Source organism: Tripterygium wilfordii, chromosome 20, assembly GCF_013401445.1.
Source record: "Tripterygium wilfordii isolate XIE 37 chromosome 20, ASM1340144v1, whole genome shotgun sequence".
NCBI classification, from domain to species: domain Eukaryota; kingdom Viridiplantae; phylum Streptophyta; class Magnoliopsida; order Celastrales; family Celastraceae; genus Tripterygium; species Tripterygium wilfordii.
The window spans coordinates 1719605-1735286 of record NC_052251.1 but is presented as its reverse complement, the minus strand read 5'-3'; the positions used below and the strand labels follow the sequence as shown (position 1 = coordinate 1735286).

Here is a 15682-nt window from a genome sequence, read left to right as displayed (position 1 = left end):
ACGGACTTATTGTAATAAAAATATAGCAGGTCCCCACCACCCGTATTTACCCACCGAAAGGTAGGGCATGTATGCGAATTTCGATGTAAAAAAAATTAAGATCCCAATAATATATTCTCACAATATTTGTCCCTAGAGAGACAATTCTTAGATTGTGATTTTTTTAATTACCTGGCTAATTGGTTTCTTGAGACACAAGTAAACTGATTTGTTGGCTTTAAAAAGATATTACTATTGTATTATTACGTGTAGCCTTTATTCCTAGTATCATCAACTGATTCGAACTTGATTAACGCAAAGATACTACGATAATTAAGCATGAACACGTGGGGTCACCGCAATTAAGGTGGAGGAGCCACCGCAGATCCAGCTGTGACTGGCTGCGGAGAGTCGGAGACCGACCAATGGGATAAATATACTTATTAATTCCTAAATATTAATAGCTCTAAAGAAGCTAGTATCATAAAGTTACTATTGATATATGTGTTTTTTTATCGACATATATTGGTCCGTTTAAGAGTGTGTTGTGTTTTGATCTCTTGCGGTAAGGTGAGGTGAGTTCGTTCCAAAATTGTAGTGAGTTGTAGTGACAAAAGTTTTTGGCGCCTTAGTAAAAATATTTTCACAGGGCGAGGGTAAAATTGAAATTTTTTTCATTGATATCAATTAATTTTTGATGAATTTATCTTTGCAAAAATATAAATGGAATAATAAATTTGATTGAGGAAAAAATTAGAAAAAAACCTCATGTTTTGAGGTCAAAAATGCGGTCAACTGCGTTCATCGAGAGCGGAAGCAACTCTCTACAGCTTCAACTTCGAACTCACCGTGGTGCAGTGATACAGTAATGCACGGCTCAGCTAAATATTTTTTTGTCCAATTGCGGTGTGTTCAAGCCATGTGTCTCTGTCATTGCCCATCTTTCCCAAGCACCTCTTTTTTTTAATAACCGAAAACAATATCATACAAGCTTGACCTTCGGACATTTGGTATGAGCCCAAAATTGGGCCTTCAGGCCTTTCACGCATAGAAGTTTCTCATCTGACAACATAGTAAGTTGGGCCAAAGTCCTACACATAACTACAATGGTATTGTTTCTAGTGGGAATTGAGCTCAAGATCTCCCGAGTCCATACGGTTTTCCAAGTACCTCGTTCTATTGCTATATCTATTAAATTTTTGAACGAATACTCGTGAGAGTATCGTATAAATCCAACTCAAAAAACTCGAAGAGGTATTATCCGATCTGGGCCTAAGACCCGCATGGTCTTGTTCTTAAAAGGACCTTCTTGGTTGAGAGATTGAATTTTTACTTTTAAACCACATAGGTGGCTTACATCTAACCGATATGTGATACAAGTCTTAACACATCAATGCTTTGGAGGATTGGATGAATCCAGGGACAGAGCCAGAAAATGATGTTCAGGTGGACTAATATTAAAATAATATAACTTTGATATGCCCGAAAAATTTTATTGGGGTCCAGGGCAGCACACTATAAATATTTTTAAGGTTATTTACAATAGTATACATTTTGAAATATATTATTAATGCACATTTATTTTGATGTTTGGTATCGTAAAATAACCCAAAATAAACACTTAAATACATATTAAAGTTAATGAAAACTAAATACAAAATGAAATAATGTCTATTGAAACTGTGAACCTCAAGCAATATAAATAATCTATTACCGAATCTAAATTGACTTTCTCAACAAGTTCTCGTTCAAAGTAAATAATCACGTTAGAAACAAGAAAGTCATCATCTATTTTGTGGTGAAGTGTTGTTTTAATGTTTCATAGCTAAAAATGTTTGTTCTATAGTCATTGTGAAAACATGAAGAATTAACACTAGACGAATCGTTCTTTCTTATCTCTGTCATTCTAATATCAATCCAACAAGTATTATATTAAACATAGTGCAACAACCTATCATGTGGTTCTTAATCTCTTCAATTCATTGCACTGATCATACCTGGCTTCCAACATAAACAGAACTAACACATGCCAATGTCTTCCTTCTTGTACATAATTGATGCATCACAGATACACCATTTCTAGGCTCTAGCCTGCCCATAAAGCCAATGATAGATCCCTATATAAATTCACTTTTTTCCACTTCAAATCTCAACTGCTCCATTATTATCTTTTCATATTTCATTCACTAATTGACATGCTATTTATGATAGGTAGGCAAATACAAAACCACTCTATTGAATATTGATAAACCAACGGATCACATGTAATAGCTGCAAACCATATGGGCCGGTTGATCGGGGTGAAAGATCGTTGCCACCAAGCCCAATGTTGGTCCTTTGAGATCAAAAGACTAGGAAATAGCAGCAGATATTTGGACAGTTGATGAATTAAATCAAGTAATCAAATTCTTTGCACAACAGAGCCTAAAGAATAATAAAGTTACATGAATTATACAACACCAATCAAAGCAATGAAAGCAACTCATTATACAATTCTACAACAACTTAGAACTAATTTTCACTTCTCTTTGCATTTCCTACAAATGGTTACTCATATAAGGTTTCATGGGCACAGAACTCATTTCCCAAATCTTGAGTGAGGTGGTAACTTTGGTCTCTGTTGCATTATTGAATAAGAACAGTCTAGCATCACCATAGATTGCCCTTGTTGGATAAACCCTGGATGTTATGCATGTTCTCCCACCTTGAGCAAATCCTTCTACTATTGAATGATCAACCTATATATTCAACATAAAACCGACACCGAACGCGTTTTAAGAACCATTAGTACCATGATGAACAACACATTAATCCTTAAAATAACAGAAAACAAAGAGTATGATCAGCTTACCAATATCCTCAAAGATAATTTTTCACCTTCCAAAACTGGAACATAGTTGCCAAAGATTTCCTTATTGACATCAGTGGCCTTTGAAGACCTTGACTGGTCTGTGCAGAAGAAAGTCCGGAGGGTGCCATTGGTTCCTTTGGCGACGTAGAAGTAGACTGGAGTCTGCTCCATGAGGCTTTCATCTGCAAGAATCAAAAGACCAAATGGTCCAAGTGCACCACGTTCAGCCGATCCACTGCTAGCGCTGCAGCTGAACTCTATATTGGATTCAGCTGCTCTCTCCAAATCCTTCTTGTCTAACTCAAATTCGGCAACGATATCCAACTGTTACATTCGAAACAATTAGAAAGTAATTAAGATTGCAGATTTATCGTCGTTAAGTTGGCGACAGTGAAGATCAATACTTTTGATGGTAACACAAACCTGTGAGGCCATGCTGACTGGTAATGGCACAACTGACCCTGCTGTGACCTCCACTCTGTTAAACTCTTTGCTGCTCAATCTCAAACTGTCTACCTCTTCCACTGGCCATTGAAGAAGATTGGTTCCGGTTTTCTTGTCAAACACCACTGTCCTTGGAACACCCTGTAGGATATCACCATTAGAACATCAATGTAGATCACACTCAAAAACAAAATTTTAATCCTGGATTTCAGAAAGAAACTTTATGCCAACAAACCTGAAGAGACGCCCATCCCTTCTGCACATCAGCAGCTTCGCTGTCCGACTCCTTAATCCAACCCCACAAGACTCTCCTCTTCTTGTTTGGATCATAAAATGTCTTGGATGCATAGAATATACCATAATCGTACCTAATTCCGATGCCAACATCAATTCTGGGATCATCTGGAACCCATGTAACAGCCTTTTCATCATAAGTTCCGAGTGCATAGTAATCGTTCTTATCATCGTCGAGGCTAGTCTTCAACACATGCTTCACTCCAAGTCCATTAGCTGATGTGTCTAATCCATTTTCACCTGTTAAAGAAACAGGATAGAAGTCCACACACTCCCACATCCCAGTGTTAGGGACGCCATGGAGTACCTTATCCAGCTGCTTGTAACTCTTAAAATCCTCTGTTTCATAGACCAAGGATATGCCAGTTTTGTTAATCTTAGACCCCAAAATCATACGCCACTTCCCTTCCGATGTATACCAGGCAGTTGTGGGGTCCCGGAAGTCCTTGACATCGATGCCTGGCGGTGGTACTAGGACTGGATTGCCCTCGTATTTGACCCAATTGACAAGGAGAGGATCGGAGGGGTCTTTAGGATACGCGAGATTTTGCACCTGAACAGACTCATTGGTGGATCCTGTGTATAACATAATGATTTGGCCATCAGGGAGGATTGTGGCAGATCCAGTCCAGACACCATTCGAGTCGTACCATCGATCTGCAACCATTGCCAATGGAAGGTGAAACCAATGGATTAAGTCCTTGGATACTGCATGGCCCCAAACTATGTCACCCCACATGGCACCATTTGGGTTATACTGGTAGAAGAAATGGTACCATCCCTTGTAGAACAATGGACCTGTATATTTTGCAGGCGAATATTAGGAGCTAAATTAACAATCCACACATAAAGTTTGTCAAGGTTCTGCTCCAAAACCTTTGAAGAATACTGAAATCTTTATTAGGAAGAAGAACTAGTTAATTCTTCCAATACAGGGTTGGTAAGAATTCAAAAGCAAATGAAAAATGAGTTCAATAAGCTAATTCCTAAACCCAATTCCTAATGGTGATCTGTAAAACTCAGTTAGAACCAGAAACATTATAAAATGTATCAATGGACAGAAAACTAAGAATGAGGAAGAATGCCATACCGTTGGGATCTGAAGCAGAATATACAACGATTCCCCATCAGAGCAAGATTCATCCAATCATCCAACCGTCAAGAGAAAGAGACAAAGACAAGAACAATCAGATATGTTTATGTGATGATGTATCAAAAAATCAATACTGCATTGTTACAAGTTACAACAATGTATACACAATGTTGCTAGTATCAGCAAAGCCGCATATGGCCACACTGTCAAAACTTATCATCCCACATCTCGGATTGACATTACCAAATTGAGTGAAATATAAGCAAATACCAACAACAAATGTATTTTATTGGCCTAAGTATCACAGAGACAACACAGAAGAACAAAACTGTGCATACTCGTAGCCCAAGGTGCACAATATTTATTGATGTGTTGGGGCTTAGATTTCTTAACAGTTAACATCCATAATGCAAGGATTAGAAGTCCTGTATAAATTAAGGACCATTGGATTGGCTAGAAACCGATGCAACGATCTACTTTTTTGCCCCAAATTCCCCTCTCTTCACTCTAACAAATATATCTCAAAAGTTAATTCTCTCTTCTTCCTCTTCTTTCCCCAAAATTCTCAGCTTCACCGGTGATGTCTGCCCTTACCGCTGCAACCCACCACCAGAAACCACCAGATTTAGTGTTCTATGGGATATTGGAATCGACAGATTTTTCACAAGATTGTGGTCAAGCCTTCAATCACAACTTGAATGCGGTAACTTAAAGATTTGGGAAGAGAAAAAGATTTCAGATTTAAAAGAATCGTGTTCCATCAAGGAAATGCAAATTTTAAAAAAAAAAACTTAATTTTTATTTGTGATTTATGTATTATTGATATTAAACGAGTAGATGAAAGAAATCTACGTTGAAACAAAGTCCATTGATCTAGATCTAATCTACCAATTAGCCCTTCCCTGACTCAGCCTCTCTACCCTCTCCCCAGTCTCTCCACTTTTTCTTCTTCAAGATTTTCGTATCACACAAACATTCAATTGTGCGACCAACAACAAACAATCACAACAACAAGAGTACAACAATGGTCTCCAAATTCCGACCCCAAGAGCGGAGTCTAAGTTTACAAGCCCATTCGTTGTTCTTGTTGCCGCCGACGCTTCAACTTCAAATTGGAGGAGGGAGAGAGAGAGAGAGAGGAAAGAAGGGGCAGGAGAGAGAGGAAACTAGGAAAGACGTAAAATTTAGGTTAAAAAAGTGGATCGTAGGATTGGCTATATCCAATCCAACCGTCTACATGTTGTACAGGATTTTAGCCCGATAAATCCTGTACCGGACGTTCCCCCGGGTCCTAATTAATGCACAATGACATGTTCCAGAAGGAATTCCAGAAAAGTTGGCTTGATTTCTTCAATTCCCGTTGGTTTTCCAAACATTTTGTAATTAAAAAGGATTTGTGGACCTTTCAAACCCTGGAAAAGTCAAACCCAACAAAGCAGTATAGCTTTTGAACACTTTTCCCTTCACAACAGTGAATTTTTTATGAAAAAAAAACAACAACAACAATAACAAAAGTTGTCTGAAGAAGAAGATTAATTGATTACCGTTCATCCAGTTCTTCTCGGGTTGAAAATGAAAAGCTGTTCTTTGCCAAGACAACACGTTATTGTCCCACCGATACGATTCTCCGCCCAAAATCTGGTTCGCCTTCTCGGACACACCGGCCGACACGCCACGCGACGACGTTGGCGGCCTCAGGGTCTCAGTCGGCGTCGTTTTCTCCGTCGTTGAAGACGACAAAATAAACCCTTTTTCATTTGCATTGTTCTGAACATGATTTTCGTTTGATCCAACATTTGCAACAATTAATGCCACAAACAGAGCAAACATCAAAAACCCAGAAACGACCACCAGGAGTTCCTTCCTGGGTAACCGGCGGATGGGCTCGTCTCCAACGGGATGGGATCCATTCAAAAGTGGAGCCTTGGAGGAGTCATCGGGATTGGAGACTGGAAGGAATTGGTTTGTTCTTGTATTGCTAAACATTTTAATTAACAAAAAACAAGGATTTGGAAAGAAAAAAAGAATTGGGCTTGAAAATGAATGAGGGAAAGAATCAAGGTTGGTGGTGTATATAAGCAATGAATGTTCCAATTATACAGTTGTATCTACACCTATATATATATAGAAATGGGAAGTTTTTTTGTTTGGATTCTGAGAAAAACAACTGTAAATTCCTTTGTAGACATGTTACCCCATGAAATTTAGTCTCATCGAGTATAAATAAAGACATTATGGGAAAACATGATCCACGTGGATCCAGCATTTTTGTACTAGACATGTTCTTGGAACCAATCAAAATTTTGAATGATTGAGGTTAGGCTAGGGTTAAGTTTTTCTTGTCATGATTATCTGCATGACTGCATCTTATATGTTTCCTTGTTCATAATGAACATGACTTTGAAAAGTAAAATAATTGGTACTTGGAAGTTTTATTTCTTTTTTTTTTTTCCTTAATATGCCACCGCAACCATTCCTTTTCTTGTGTGCAACCTTGACGTATGATTAGTAGTTTTATGGGTCTCAATATTTTTTTATCTCAGTCATCCCTAATGTTGAAATAGATGGATACGATTACGTATGAATTATTTGAGACCCACGATCATTTACGTGGAAATTGCATGGTAAGTAGAAAAGGTGCACAAACAGAGTATCCACGCAGTCGAAGACTCAACCGCGTGAATATTTAAATCATATGAAAAAAGCAGAAAATTTATGCAGTCAAAGAAAAACTTAGGCTTTGAAAACATTTCAATTGTGGCTGGGAATGAGAAGCAAAAGTTAGAGGCAGTGATTAACTTGGGGATGGCCTACTCATCAATTATTGGTAATATTTTACTAAAATTATTAGCAAGCAAGGATTGGTGAGTCAGATTTGTACGTCATTGTTATTCTTAGGGCCACTAATTATTGTACAATTTTAATGTCAACAAGGGGTTATTTAAGGGGAGAATGTCGGGTCGGTACACGTTAACGGGCTTTTGGTCATTTAGGTCCAACGAAAAAACTAATGGACATAAAACTATTGAACACATGTATTTTACCTTATTACCCCCAACCTCTTTATTTTATTTCTTTATTCTCCGTCTCTCTTTCTTCTCCATCTCTTTCTCTTTTTCCTTCTTCGTCTCTTTCTCTCGTTTTCTCTTTCTTCTTCTTCTCCTCTCTCTCTCTATTTTTTCGCAATTTAAAGCTTAAAAAACTTTAGATCTATTGTTTCTATTCTTCTTTACTTTTATTTAGGTGTAGATGTTTGATACATGATTTTCGTTCAGGATTTCCTTGAGTTTATGAGTGCTAGATAATTAATCTGCCAAGTTCTGTAAAATCTTTTAGACATGTTCATGTTACTGTTTCATAATAAGCAAAATCATTGTCATATTTCTTACTAGAGTAAATGACCTTAAAAAAATACCCGATCTATATTATATGGTTATGCATTACAACGCCAATACATTAACATGATAATGTAGATAAATATTAGTCTAATATTAATTTTTGTAACAGTAGCATGATGAGGTTACTGTTTGAAACAGTAACATGAAAGAAAAAATCTCAAATCCAGACGATTTCGACGATGGTTCGCTACATAACCACCTCATTTAAACTCCTCTCACTGAGACACACAATGCCCAGCCATATTCCGTCCAAAACAACCACTAAAAAATGAGATCCGAAGTTGGTCCGTTTTGCTCGCGTAATGTTACTGTCAGTAGCATTGAAACAGTAACATACGATCTCAATATCTTTTATCTCAATCATCCCAAATGCTGAGATAAATGGACACGATTTCATATGAATCATGTAGGGGTCACGATCATTTACGTGGAAATGGCATGGTAAGTCGAAAAGGTGCACAAACAGAGTATCCACGTAGTCGAAGACTCAGACGGCGTGAATATTTAAATCATATGAAAAAAGCAGGAAATTTATTGCAGTCAAAGAAAAACTTAGGCTTTGAAAACATTTCAATTGTTGCTGGGAATGAGAAGCAAAAAATTAGAGGCAGCGATACTTGGGGATGGCCTACTCATCAATTATTGGTAATATTTTACTAAAATTATTAGCAATCAAGATGGTGAGTCAGATTTGTACGTCATTGCTATTCTTAGGGCCACTAATTATTGTATAATTTTAATGTCAACAAGGGGGTTATTTAAGAACATTTGGGTCAATATATGAGGGTTAATGCAACTTTCGAATACTGAAAAATTTTGATCCAGTTTAATTTAATCATCCAAAGATCAAACGTGTCAAACTATAAACCGAAAGTGTGAAAATATTTCAATATAGTCATTCGGTCAAGTTTTTTTGACCATTTTTTAGTAGGTCAACAAGCCGATGTGGTGCAGGCTTGTTTGGATCAACCTAGAATCCCATCGGCCAAAATTTATTTCACTCATGCTTTGTTTTGTCCCTGTGTTTGGAACTTGTGCTGTAACAGAAAAACGAGTCGGGTTTGTTGCGAGATGAATCGGGGCAAAATCTTCCAAACCACCAAGATGGTGTGGCGTTTAATTTTTTTTTTTTAAATAACTAATTACAGATAAATTAGTCCACACAAATCAAAAATTATTTTTATGCCACGTATGCGAGATTGATTGTCCAAATAATGAGAATATGCCCGAGTGATTGGATCAAAACAGTAACTTTAAATAATTCAGTTGACAATCTATAATTTTTATGCCACGTATGCGAGTTTGATTGTCTAAATAGTGAGAATATGCCCTAGTGATTGGATCGGAATGGCAACTTTAGATAATTAAGTTGACCCCTATAATTTTTCGGCGAACGATTTGACTAGATACCCAATCAATACTAACCCAACTTAAATTATTGCCAGAAAAAAAAAAAAAACCTTAAATTATTGGATAGACAATAATGTTATTAGTGTCCACATGCCAGCGACGATGGCTCACCAGACATGCTGTTTGTTTCCCCAAATTTGGTGGCTGATTGTAATTGGCTCCCTCTTTTTCAGTGTTGACAAAAATGCAATCAATAACTTTTGAGGGAAAAAAAAACCCTAAATAGATCAGATCATACCTAATTACCTGTCATTTAAATTATTCTCTGGCTGGATTTGATTTTGCATGTGTGGAACAGTCAGACTCATATGAATTTGCAGTTTCCACATGCTTATGCAATTCAGAAAATATTGTCCAATGACTGTCTCTAAAGTCTAAACCAAAGAGGATTAGAGGATCATATGGAAATCATATTATCAATGTTTGGTTGTTGTAAATGTGAATAGCTGGTTTAGTTCGTGGATTTAGAGAATAGAGATAGGAATGGAAAAAAGAATATCAGAAGAACTATTTTTTCCGGTATCTTTTTTTTTTTTTTTGTCGATGTTTAGATCACACTGTGATATTTTCTTGGTCATGTTTGGCTAGAGTAAAAAATTACATTTATTTCATATTGTGTGACAAATTTAATTTAATTTAAAAAATAACACTTTAATTTAAATATCCAAATTTAAAACCGTAAAAATGAAAAAAAAATAATCTTTTTCTTTTATATTTCTTATATGATCAGATTTAATCAATGAGAAAAATAATTAATAAAAATGATGTTTAAAATAGATATCGTGAAATTATGTGTTTTTTCAAAATGATATTATAAGTATTTAATTAAAAATAAGTTAGGAATCATGTTTTCCTTTAGAATCTAAAATTCCAAGCATTCCACTAACCAGAATAATTGACAAAAGAAAACTTTTTATTTTTCAAGGATTCCGCGAACCAAACGACATCTCAAATGAATAGAAGGTAGAAGAGGAGGTCATGGTACATGGGCCATGAGCCGTGTTCAAAGTGCGAAATTTCCCAGATATCGTATGGACCGTTCAACTGAAAACGCAAGCCCAGTTTTCAAAGTTTCATGGGCCGCAGGTTGTTCAGGTATTCCCAGTGACTAAAGACTTGGAAGATGCTGTGCTCAAGCAAAATCATAATTCATAATAATTGTTCACATTTCAAGGGAATGAAACAAAGGTCAGGTTGATTAACGTAGAACTAAAGTGTAAAGAACAAGTACAAACTCTGTTTTATGCAAAAAGCTTTGGAGAAACAAGAAGAGACTCAAAAAGAGGTATAAACCATTTATTCCGTGATAGACACTGGTAATCTCTGTTTAGACATTTGGGGGTGGCCAAATCTTCTCAAACAACTCTTCAACCTGACGTGCTTGATGAACGTAACCATCCAGTCCAGCAGTCAGAAGCGCAACAGATGCAGGTCCCATGGCTGATGCAAAGCTTAATTGATCCCACTTTTGAAGCTGAACATGAAGAAATCAGTAAGCAGATCTTCATTTTGGTCAGAATCTACTACGATAACCAGTTCGGCCAGTTCACACAAAAAAATTGCTGTAAAAGTTTGAAAAAGTCGTATGTTCTGTTTATGACGTCGAATCAAACACCCATTTAGCAAAATACTGCCACAAATAACGAGTCTGGCATAAAACAGAAAGCTTGTGTGCATTGTGTCTGTGAAATCATCCTAAAAGATGTGCCATATTTTGATTGAACATAATTAAGTTCAGTGACCATCAGTATCGGTTCCCTTTTGTTTCCATCTCTTCTCAAATTTTCAGCTAGGATCAACAGGAGACCCTGCATGACTTGAATTTGTTACCATGAACCTAAATACCAAAAACACATCAGAGATGAATCACATTTTTCCCCTGCAACAGAAGATTTACAGATTTTCCCCCCTGCTTGGAGCTAATACATGGGGAGGGAAAACTCTCTAGGCAGCTAGAACGAAAGTGGAAAGATACTCAAATAAATGAATTAAGATTTTTCAGCTGGTAGTTCTAGTAAGTGGTACGCAAATGAATATGGTAAACCAACGAGGCATGGCCATTATTTTAGCTAATATAGCATTGGAAACAGGGGTCAGACACGTACACACAAAAATGCTGGTGAAACATTAAATCAGTAAATTTAATATTTTAATGCATTTTGGCATTGGGTACCATGAAGGATGCAACCTGGACAATCATTTTGAAAGGAGTTCATTTCGGTAAAAAAAAAATGGTTTCCTATTTATATAAAGATCGATATATTAAGGTTTAGGGGAAATATATGGTGAGGCAAAAGCAAGCAAACCTCTTCTTCATTGAAATTGTAGTTGGCAGCAGACTCTGGGGAAAGCCTCCTTAAAAAAGAGTACTTTTCATCAGGAGCTGTGATGGATTCCTTGAGAGACTGCAATACCTTTAATGGTGCGATAATGTAGTCAATCCTGATCAAGGATGGAACAGAACAACAATGTCAAATATCACTCCCATGTCCAATTGTCAAAATCTCTAGTCAATATGATCTAAGGTCACGTACCCTAGAAGACTGAACAAATCTTGCTTGTTACGAACTGCAGCGGCCATCAACTTTGATTTATGTCCATGTTTGTGAATGTAATTATAAGCCTTTGTAGCCTTCAAAGGTTGGAAAAAAAAGAGTAAAACTAAGCCATACATAGTGCCCAGGAGCCAAATAGATTTGGCAGATTCCAACCTATGTTAATTGATTTAGATTTAAGCACTACAGTAGACAGCTATTAATATCATGAAGCTAATGAAAATTTTGGTATAACCTCTTCACGTCAAAGCATAAGTCTTTTGTCTACAGCAACATAAAAACTCTTGATCAACTTGGCTTAGGGGACATTTTGAGATTAGAAGTTTAACTTCAAAGGAGTAAGCATAAACAAATGATATCGATGTGCAAGAAATAAGTTAACAAAGCTGGTTCCGATAAAATTCATCCCAGTGCCAACAAAAAACATATAGCACATTAAGCATGTTAATCAGTCCAAAACAAGTATATAAGATGTGTGATTTACAAACCAAAGCCAAGCCAGGATCTTCTCCTCTTTGAAGAGCAGCTTCTACCTCAGGGTCACCAGAATGATTGCGAGCCCAATCCTGAAAGAAAATGCATGCACTTCAGAATAATATTTGAACATAAGGTTAAGTAAAAAAGTGATGTCAACAACATTAGTTCATAATTACCCTGACGCGGCCAACAAATATCTGTATAACAGACGCACCAGCTTGGGCCGCAGCTGCAGCTTGAGCAAAGCTGAGAAACAAGAAAAAATGAATCCCCAAGAAAACAATATGAAAATGAAATTGATCTCAGAGATCACACTAGCACTCCTTTTCCCTTCTTTCAGGAAAAAGAAGGCTTTTTACACACACTTAATGACAAAATCCCATTAGTTCATTTAGAAGAAGTTGTTTCTCAAAATAAGTATAGACACAGAAAAGCCTCTTATTTAGCTTCCTGAATCCCCGCCATACATATGCACATAACTGAAATCTTATTGCAGTATAGAACTTCCTAGTTGGAGGTCTGACAAACATTATGTAAAAATTGGTGCAAGCATAAAATTTAGGAGACGTCACTATTACTCAAACTTTCCATGGGGTAACTAACAATTAAAAATAAAACCTCTCTAGCAAGACCTCCAGAAAAATTCCAACCCGTCGTGTTTCATAACCTCGTGCAGAAGAGCATCTCGTAAGAGTAGCAAAAGCTAGTAGACGCATCTTTCCAATATTTATTTTTCATAATGCTTGGGTGCTCCCTAGGATAAACTTGGACTTTATTAAGAACCAAAAGTTTTAGAGCAAAGAAGAATCTTCTCATTATTAGAAATACATGATATCAATCCACTATTTTTTCATAACTGAGATTTTAAAGGGTTCACTCAACGTCAAATTATGTACCTATAAACAAAAGTCATATGTGTCTGTATGCCCTCAGATTCCAACAGTCTTGATGCCTCTATGCCCTGAAATAAAAACAAGTGATGGAATACAAAATGATCAAACAATTTGTTCATTATCATTAGTTGAGTCCAGGCTAAACTTTCTTAATTTTCATCAAAAAAATTCGCAATTAAACTCAGGTACTCACTTGCCAAGTCGAAGGAATCTTAAATAACAAGCGCTCAGCGGGAACATCAATTTCATAATACAACGTCAACAAGTCATGCACCTGCATAGTTTGGCATATAGCTAGTATCAAATTGCATATCTGGTTAAAAAAAAGCTGATTTTTTTTTTGATTGCACTAGATTGTCAAATTTCAATGTAATTAATTGAGTGAGCAAATTGTTGATGAAGGTTTGAAATATCAGTGGTATTTACATCATTGGTCATATCCAAGGCAGAAAAAAAAACACTTATTTCCTTGAGCAGAATTTTAGCATTAGGTCTTTCGAGCAAAGTGAGTAAAATGAATATGATATCATTCAGGGAGATTTTAAGCAGTTTATTTTGAGCTGAAGTCAAGGGACACTGTTTTATGTTGAAGAAAAGATGTGGGACCAGTCATAACACATTCAAATTAATCGATTCCAATACATTACCCATAAAGCTGACCCCTAGCAGTTTGGGAAAAGGCTTTGATGACGATGATCCGTGAAGCATCTAGTATTTTAATAATTATTAGAGAGTAAGCCAAACTGAAATGAAAAGAAGATGAACCCAGCTTCTCCAATCCTATACGGTTTTCAAATCCATATGACCAAAAAAATAAATAATAAAAATCTATGCCCTTGTTAAAGCCAATACCTTTCTAATAATTCCATGTGTGTCATAAGCAAGGCGTGCATCCACTTCAGTTGAAACTCGGCCAGGAACCAGCTTCACCAAATCCCCTCCCACATTCACTAAAGCCTACCATTCACAATGAGTGATCATTTCATAATTCTATGCACATGAAATTCCTAACAAGCAACGATCAAAGCTTTAAAAAACAACCTTGTTAACAAAACAGGACAATCTCAGTTCAGGATTATCAAGTTCAGAACAACCCGAGTCCGCCAAAGACATATCCACAGCATTCTGTACAGACCAAAAGAGCAAATTCAGAAAAGTGTCAGTATGTGAAGCATCTTTTCTAGAGCAAAATGTGCGTTCTACAGACAAAATATTCAGGAATTGCACAACTCAAATTCCTAGCAGATTAGAAAATGAAAAAAAAAAATGACATAATTAATAAAATGCACGTTCTAATAATATTAAGTTCTTAGAATTATCTTCTCTAACTAAAAGTTCTTTATTCCTTCTGAATATTAGAGTTGATGAATGCTTACTCTGAATATTGTATCAGGAAGACTGCATATGCCCAATAAAAGCGCAGAGCTGACAGTAGCAGCAGTTGGAGGAAACCTATATTACAAAAGAAGGGGGGAAGAATTAACACTTCAATTGATAGCAAAAATAATAAAGAGGACAAAAAACTTAAATTAAGTAAACTTTAGTATATCCTGTGTTGCTAAGTCACGAGTAGAAAGAAGGATTTAGTTTCCTTATTTTTTTTTACAGAAAATTCAAGCAACCAGACGGAGTTTGCAGTCAAATTCCTAATATAGCAAAAAGAACAAAGAAAAGGCAGAAAAGCTTACTTCTCGAAATCATCGAAAATGACAGTGTCTGGAACGATTTCGCTGAAGCTAGACACAGCATCCAATTCGGTTCTCAAACCTTTAAACGAATTCGGGAATTTTTTTTTAATAGAATCAAAAAGAAAGATCAAAAACTGAAAGGAACGAAAAGAAATGAAAAACTGGCATAGCAGTACCTATCGAGGAAGGGGAGCCAGTAGAAGCACGAATTTGAGGAAGCGATGATCTCTGGAACTTGAAGAGTAGATTGGAAACTCCCGATCCAGTTGTGAACCTCACTCCTCTTCTCTGTTCATCGCCGATTCAAGAAATTAAAATCCAAAGCCATCGACAGAGAGTGTGAGTATAACACTATACAGTGTTGAAATAGAGGAAGAGAGCATGTTAGGAGTGTGTGAGTGGTGACTGACCTGAAGCGAAGAGGAGGAAGAGAGAGCTGAAGAGAGCGGAGATTGCAAGTAGACTGACATTGCTCACCGAATCGAGTATTCAGAAGAGGATCAGCATTCCGGTTTTGTATAATCAGTACATTGTGCGGTGGATTTATCTTTTATTATTGGATAATATTCATTAAATATGCTTTATTTAATGTAGTAGATG

At 36.5% G+C, this 15682-nt stretch overlaps 2 protein-coding genes across 4 annotated transcripts; both read right to left on the bottom strand.

Moving 5' to 3' along the window:
- Window positions 1–2338: 2338 nt before the first annotated feature.
- LOC119986486 (acid beta-fructofuranosidase) lies at window positions 2339–6849 on the bottom strand. Its single transcript, XM_038831050.1, has 6 exons — window positions 6206–6849; window positions 4659–4667; window positions 3510–4366; window positions 3254–3415; window positions 2831–3154; window positions 2339–2717 (listed from the first exon to the last, which is right to left on the bottom strand). The coding sequence occupies exons 1-6, from the start codon at window positions 6645–6647 to the stop codon at window positions 2517–2519; spliced, it is 1995 nt and encodes a 664-aa protein (XP_038686978.1). The 5' UTR covers window positions 6648–6849; the 3' UTR covers window positions 2339–2516.
- Window positions 6850–10598: 3749 nt separating this feature from the next.
- On the bottom strand, window positions 10599–15652 carry LOC119986588 (transaldolase). Of its 3 annotated transcripts, none has more exons than XM_038831210.1 (13): window positions 15493–15652; window positions 15259–15370; window positions 15083–15161; window positions 14771–14846; window positions 14436–14519; window positions 14247–14351; window positions 13588–13668; window positions 13398–13462; window positions 12678–12747; window positions 12513–12590; window positions 12004–12101; window positions 11776–11911; window positions 10599–10943 (listed from the first exon to the last, which is right to left on the bottom strand). In XM_038831210.1, the coding sequence occupies exons 1-13, from the start codon at window positions 15550–15552 to the stop codon at window positions 10797–10799; spliced, it is 1191 nt and encodes a 396-aa protein (XP_038687138.1). In that variant the 5' UTR covers window positions 15553–15652; the 3' UTR covers window positions 10599–10796. The 3 variants fall into 3 exon arrangements, with proteins under 3 accessions (XP_038687138.1, XP_038687139.1, XP_038687140.1); XM_038831211.1 differs by having other exon boundaries at window positions 10599–10934; XM_038831212.1 differs by lacking the exon at window positions 10599–10943 and adding an exon at window positions 10961–11306.
- Between the last annotated feature and the right edge of the window lie 30 nt (window positions 15653–15682).

Bases quoted from the DNA above. Each gene is read 5' to 3' on its own strand.
- LOC119986486 (XM_038831050.1), bottom strand. From the start codon at position 6,647: ATGTTTAGCAATACAAGAACAAACCAATTCCTTCCAGTCTCCAATCCC. The intron at 3,416-3,509 runs GTTTGTTGGCAT...GATATCCTACAG, and splicing joins AGGGATGGGCGTCTCTTCAG to GGTGTTCCAAGGACAGTGGT. The intron at 3,155-3,253 runs GTTTGTGTTACC...CGAATGTAACAG, and splicing joins CAGTCAGCATGGCCTCACAG to TTGGATATCGTTGCCGAATT.
- LOC119986588 (XM_038831210.1), bottom strand. From the start codon at position 15,552: ATGTCAGTCTACTTGCAATCTCCGCTCTCTTCAGCTCTCTCTTCCTCC. The intron at 13,669-14,246 runs GTATTGGCTTTA...CAAACTATGCAG, and splicing joins CACATGGAATTATTAGAAAG to GTGCATGACTTGTTGACGTT. The intron at 12,748-13,397 runs GTACATAATTTG...CTTGTTTCTCAG, and splicing joins CATATGACTTTTGTTTATAG to CTTTGCTCAAGCTGCAGCTG.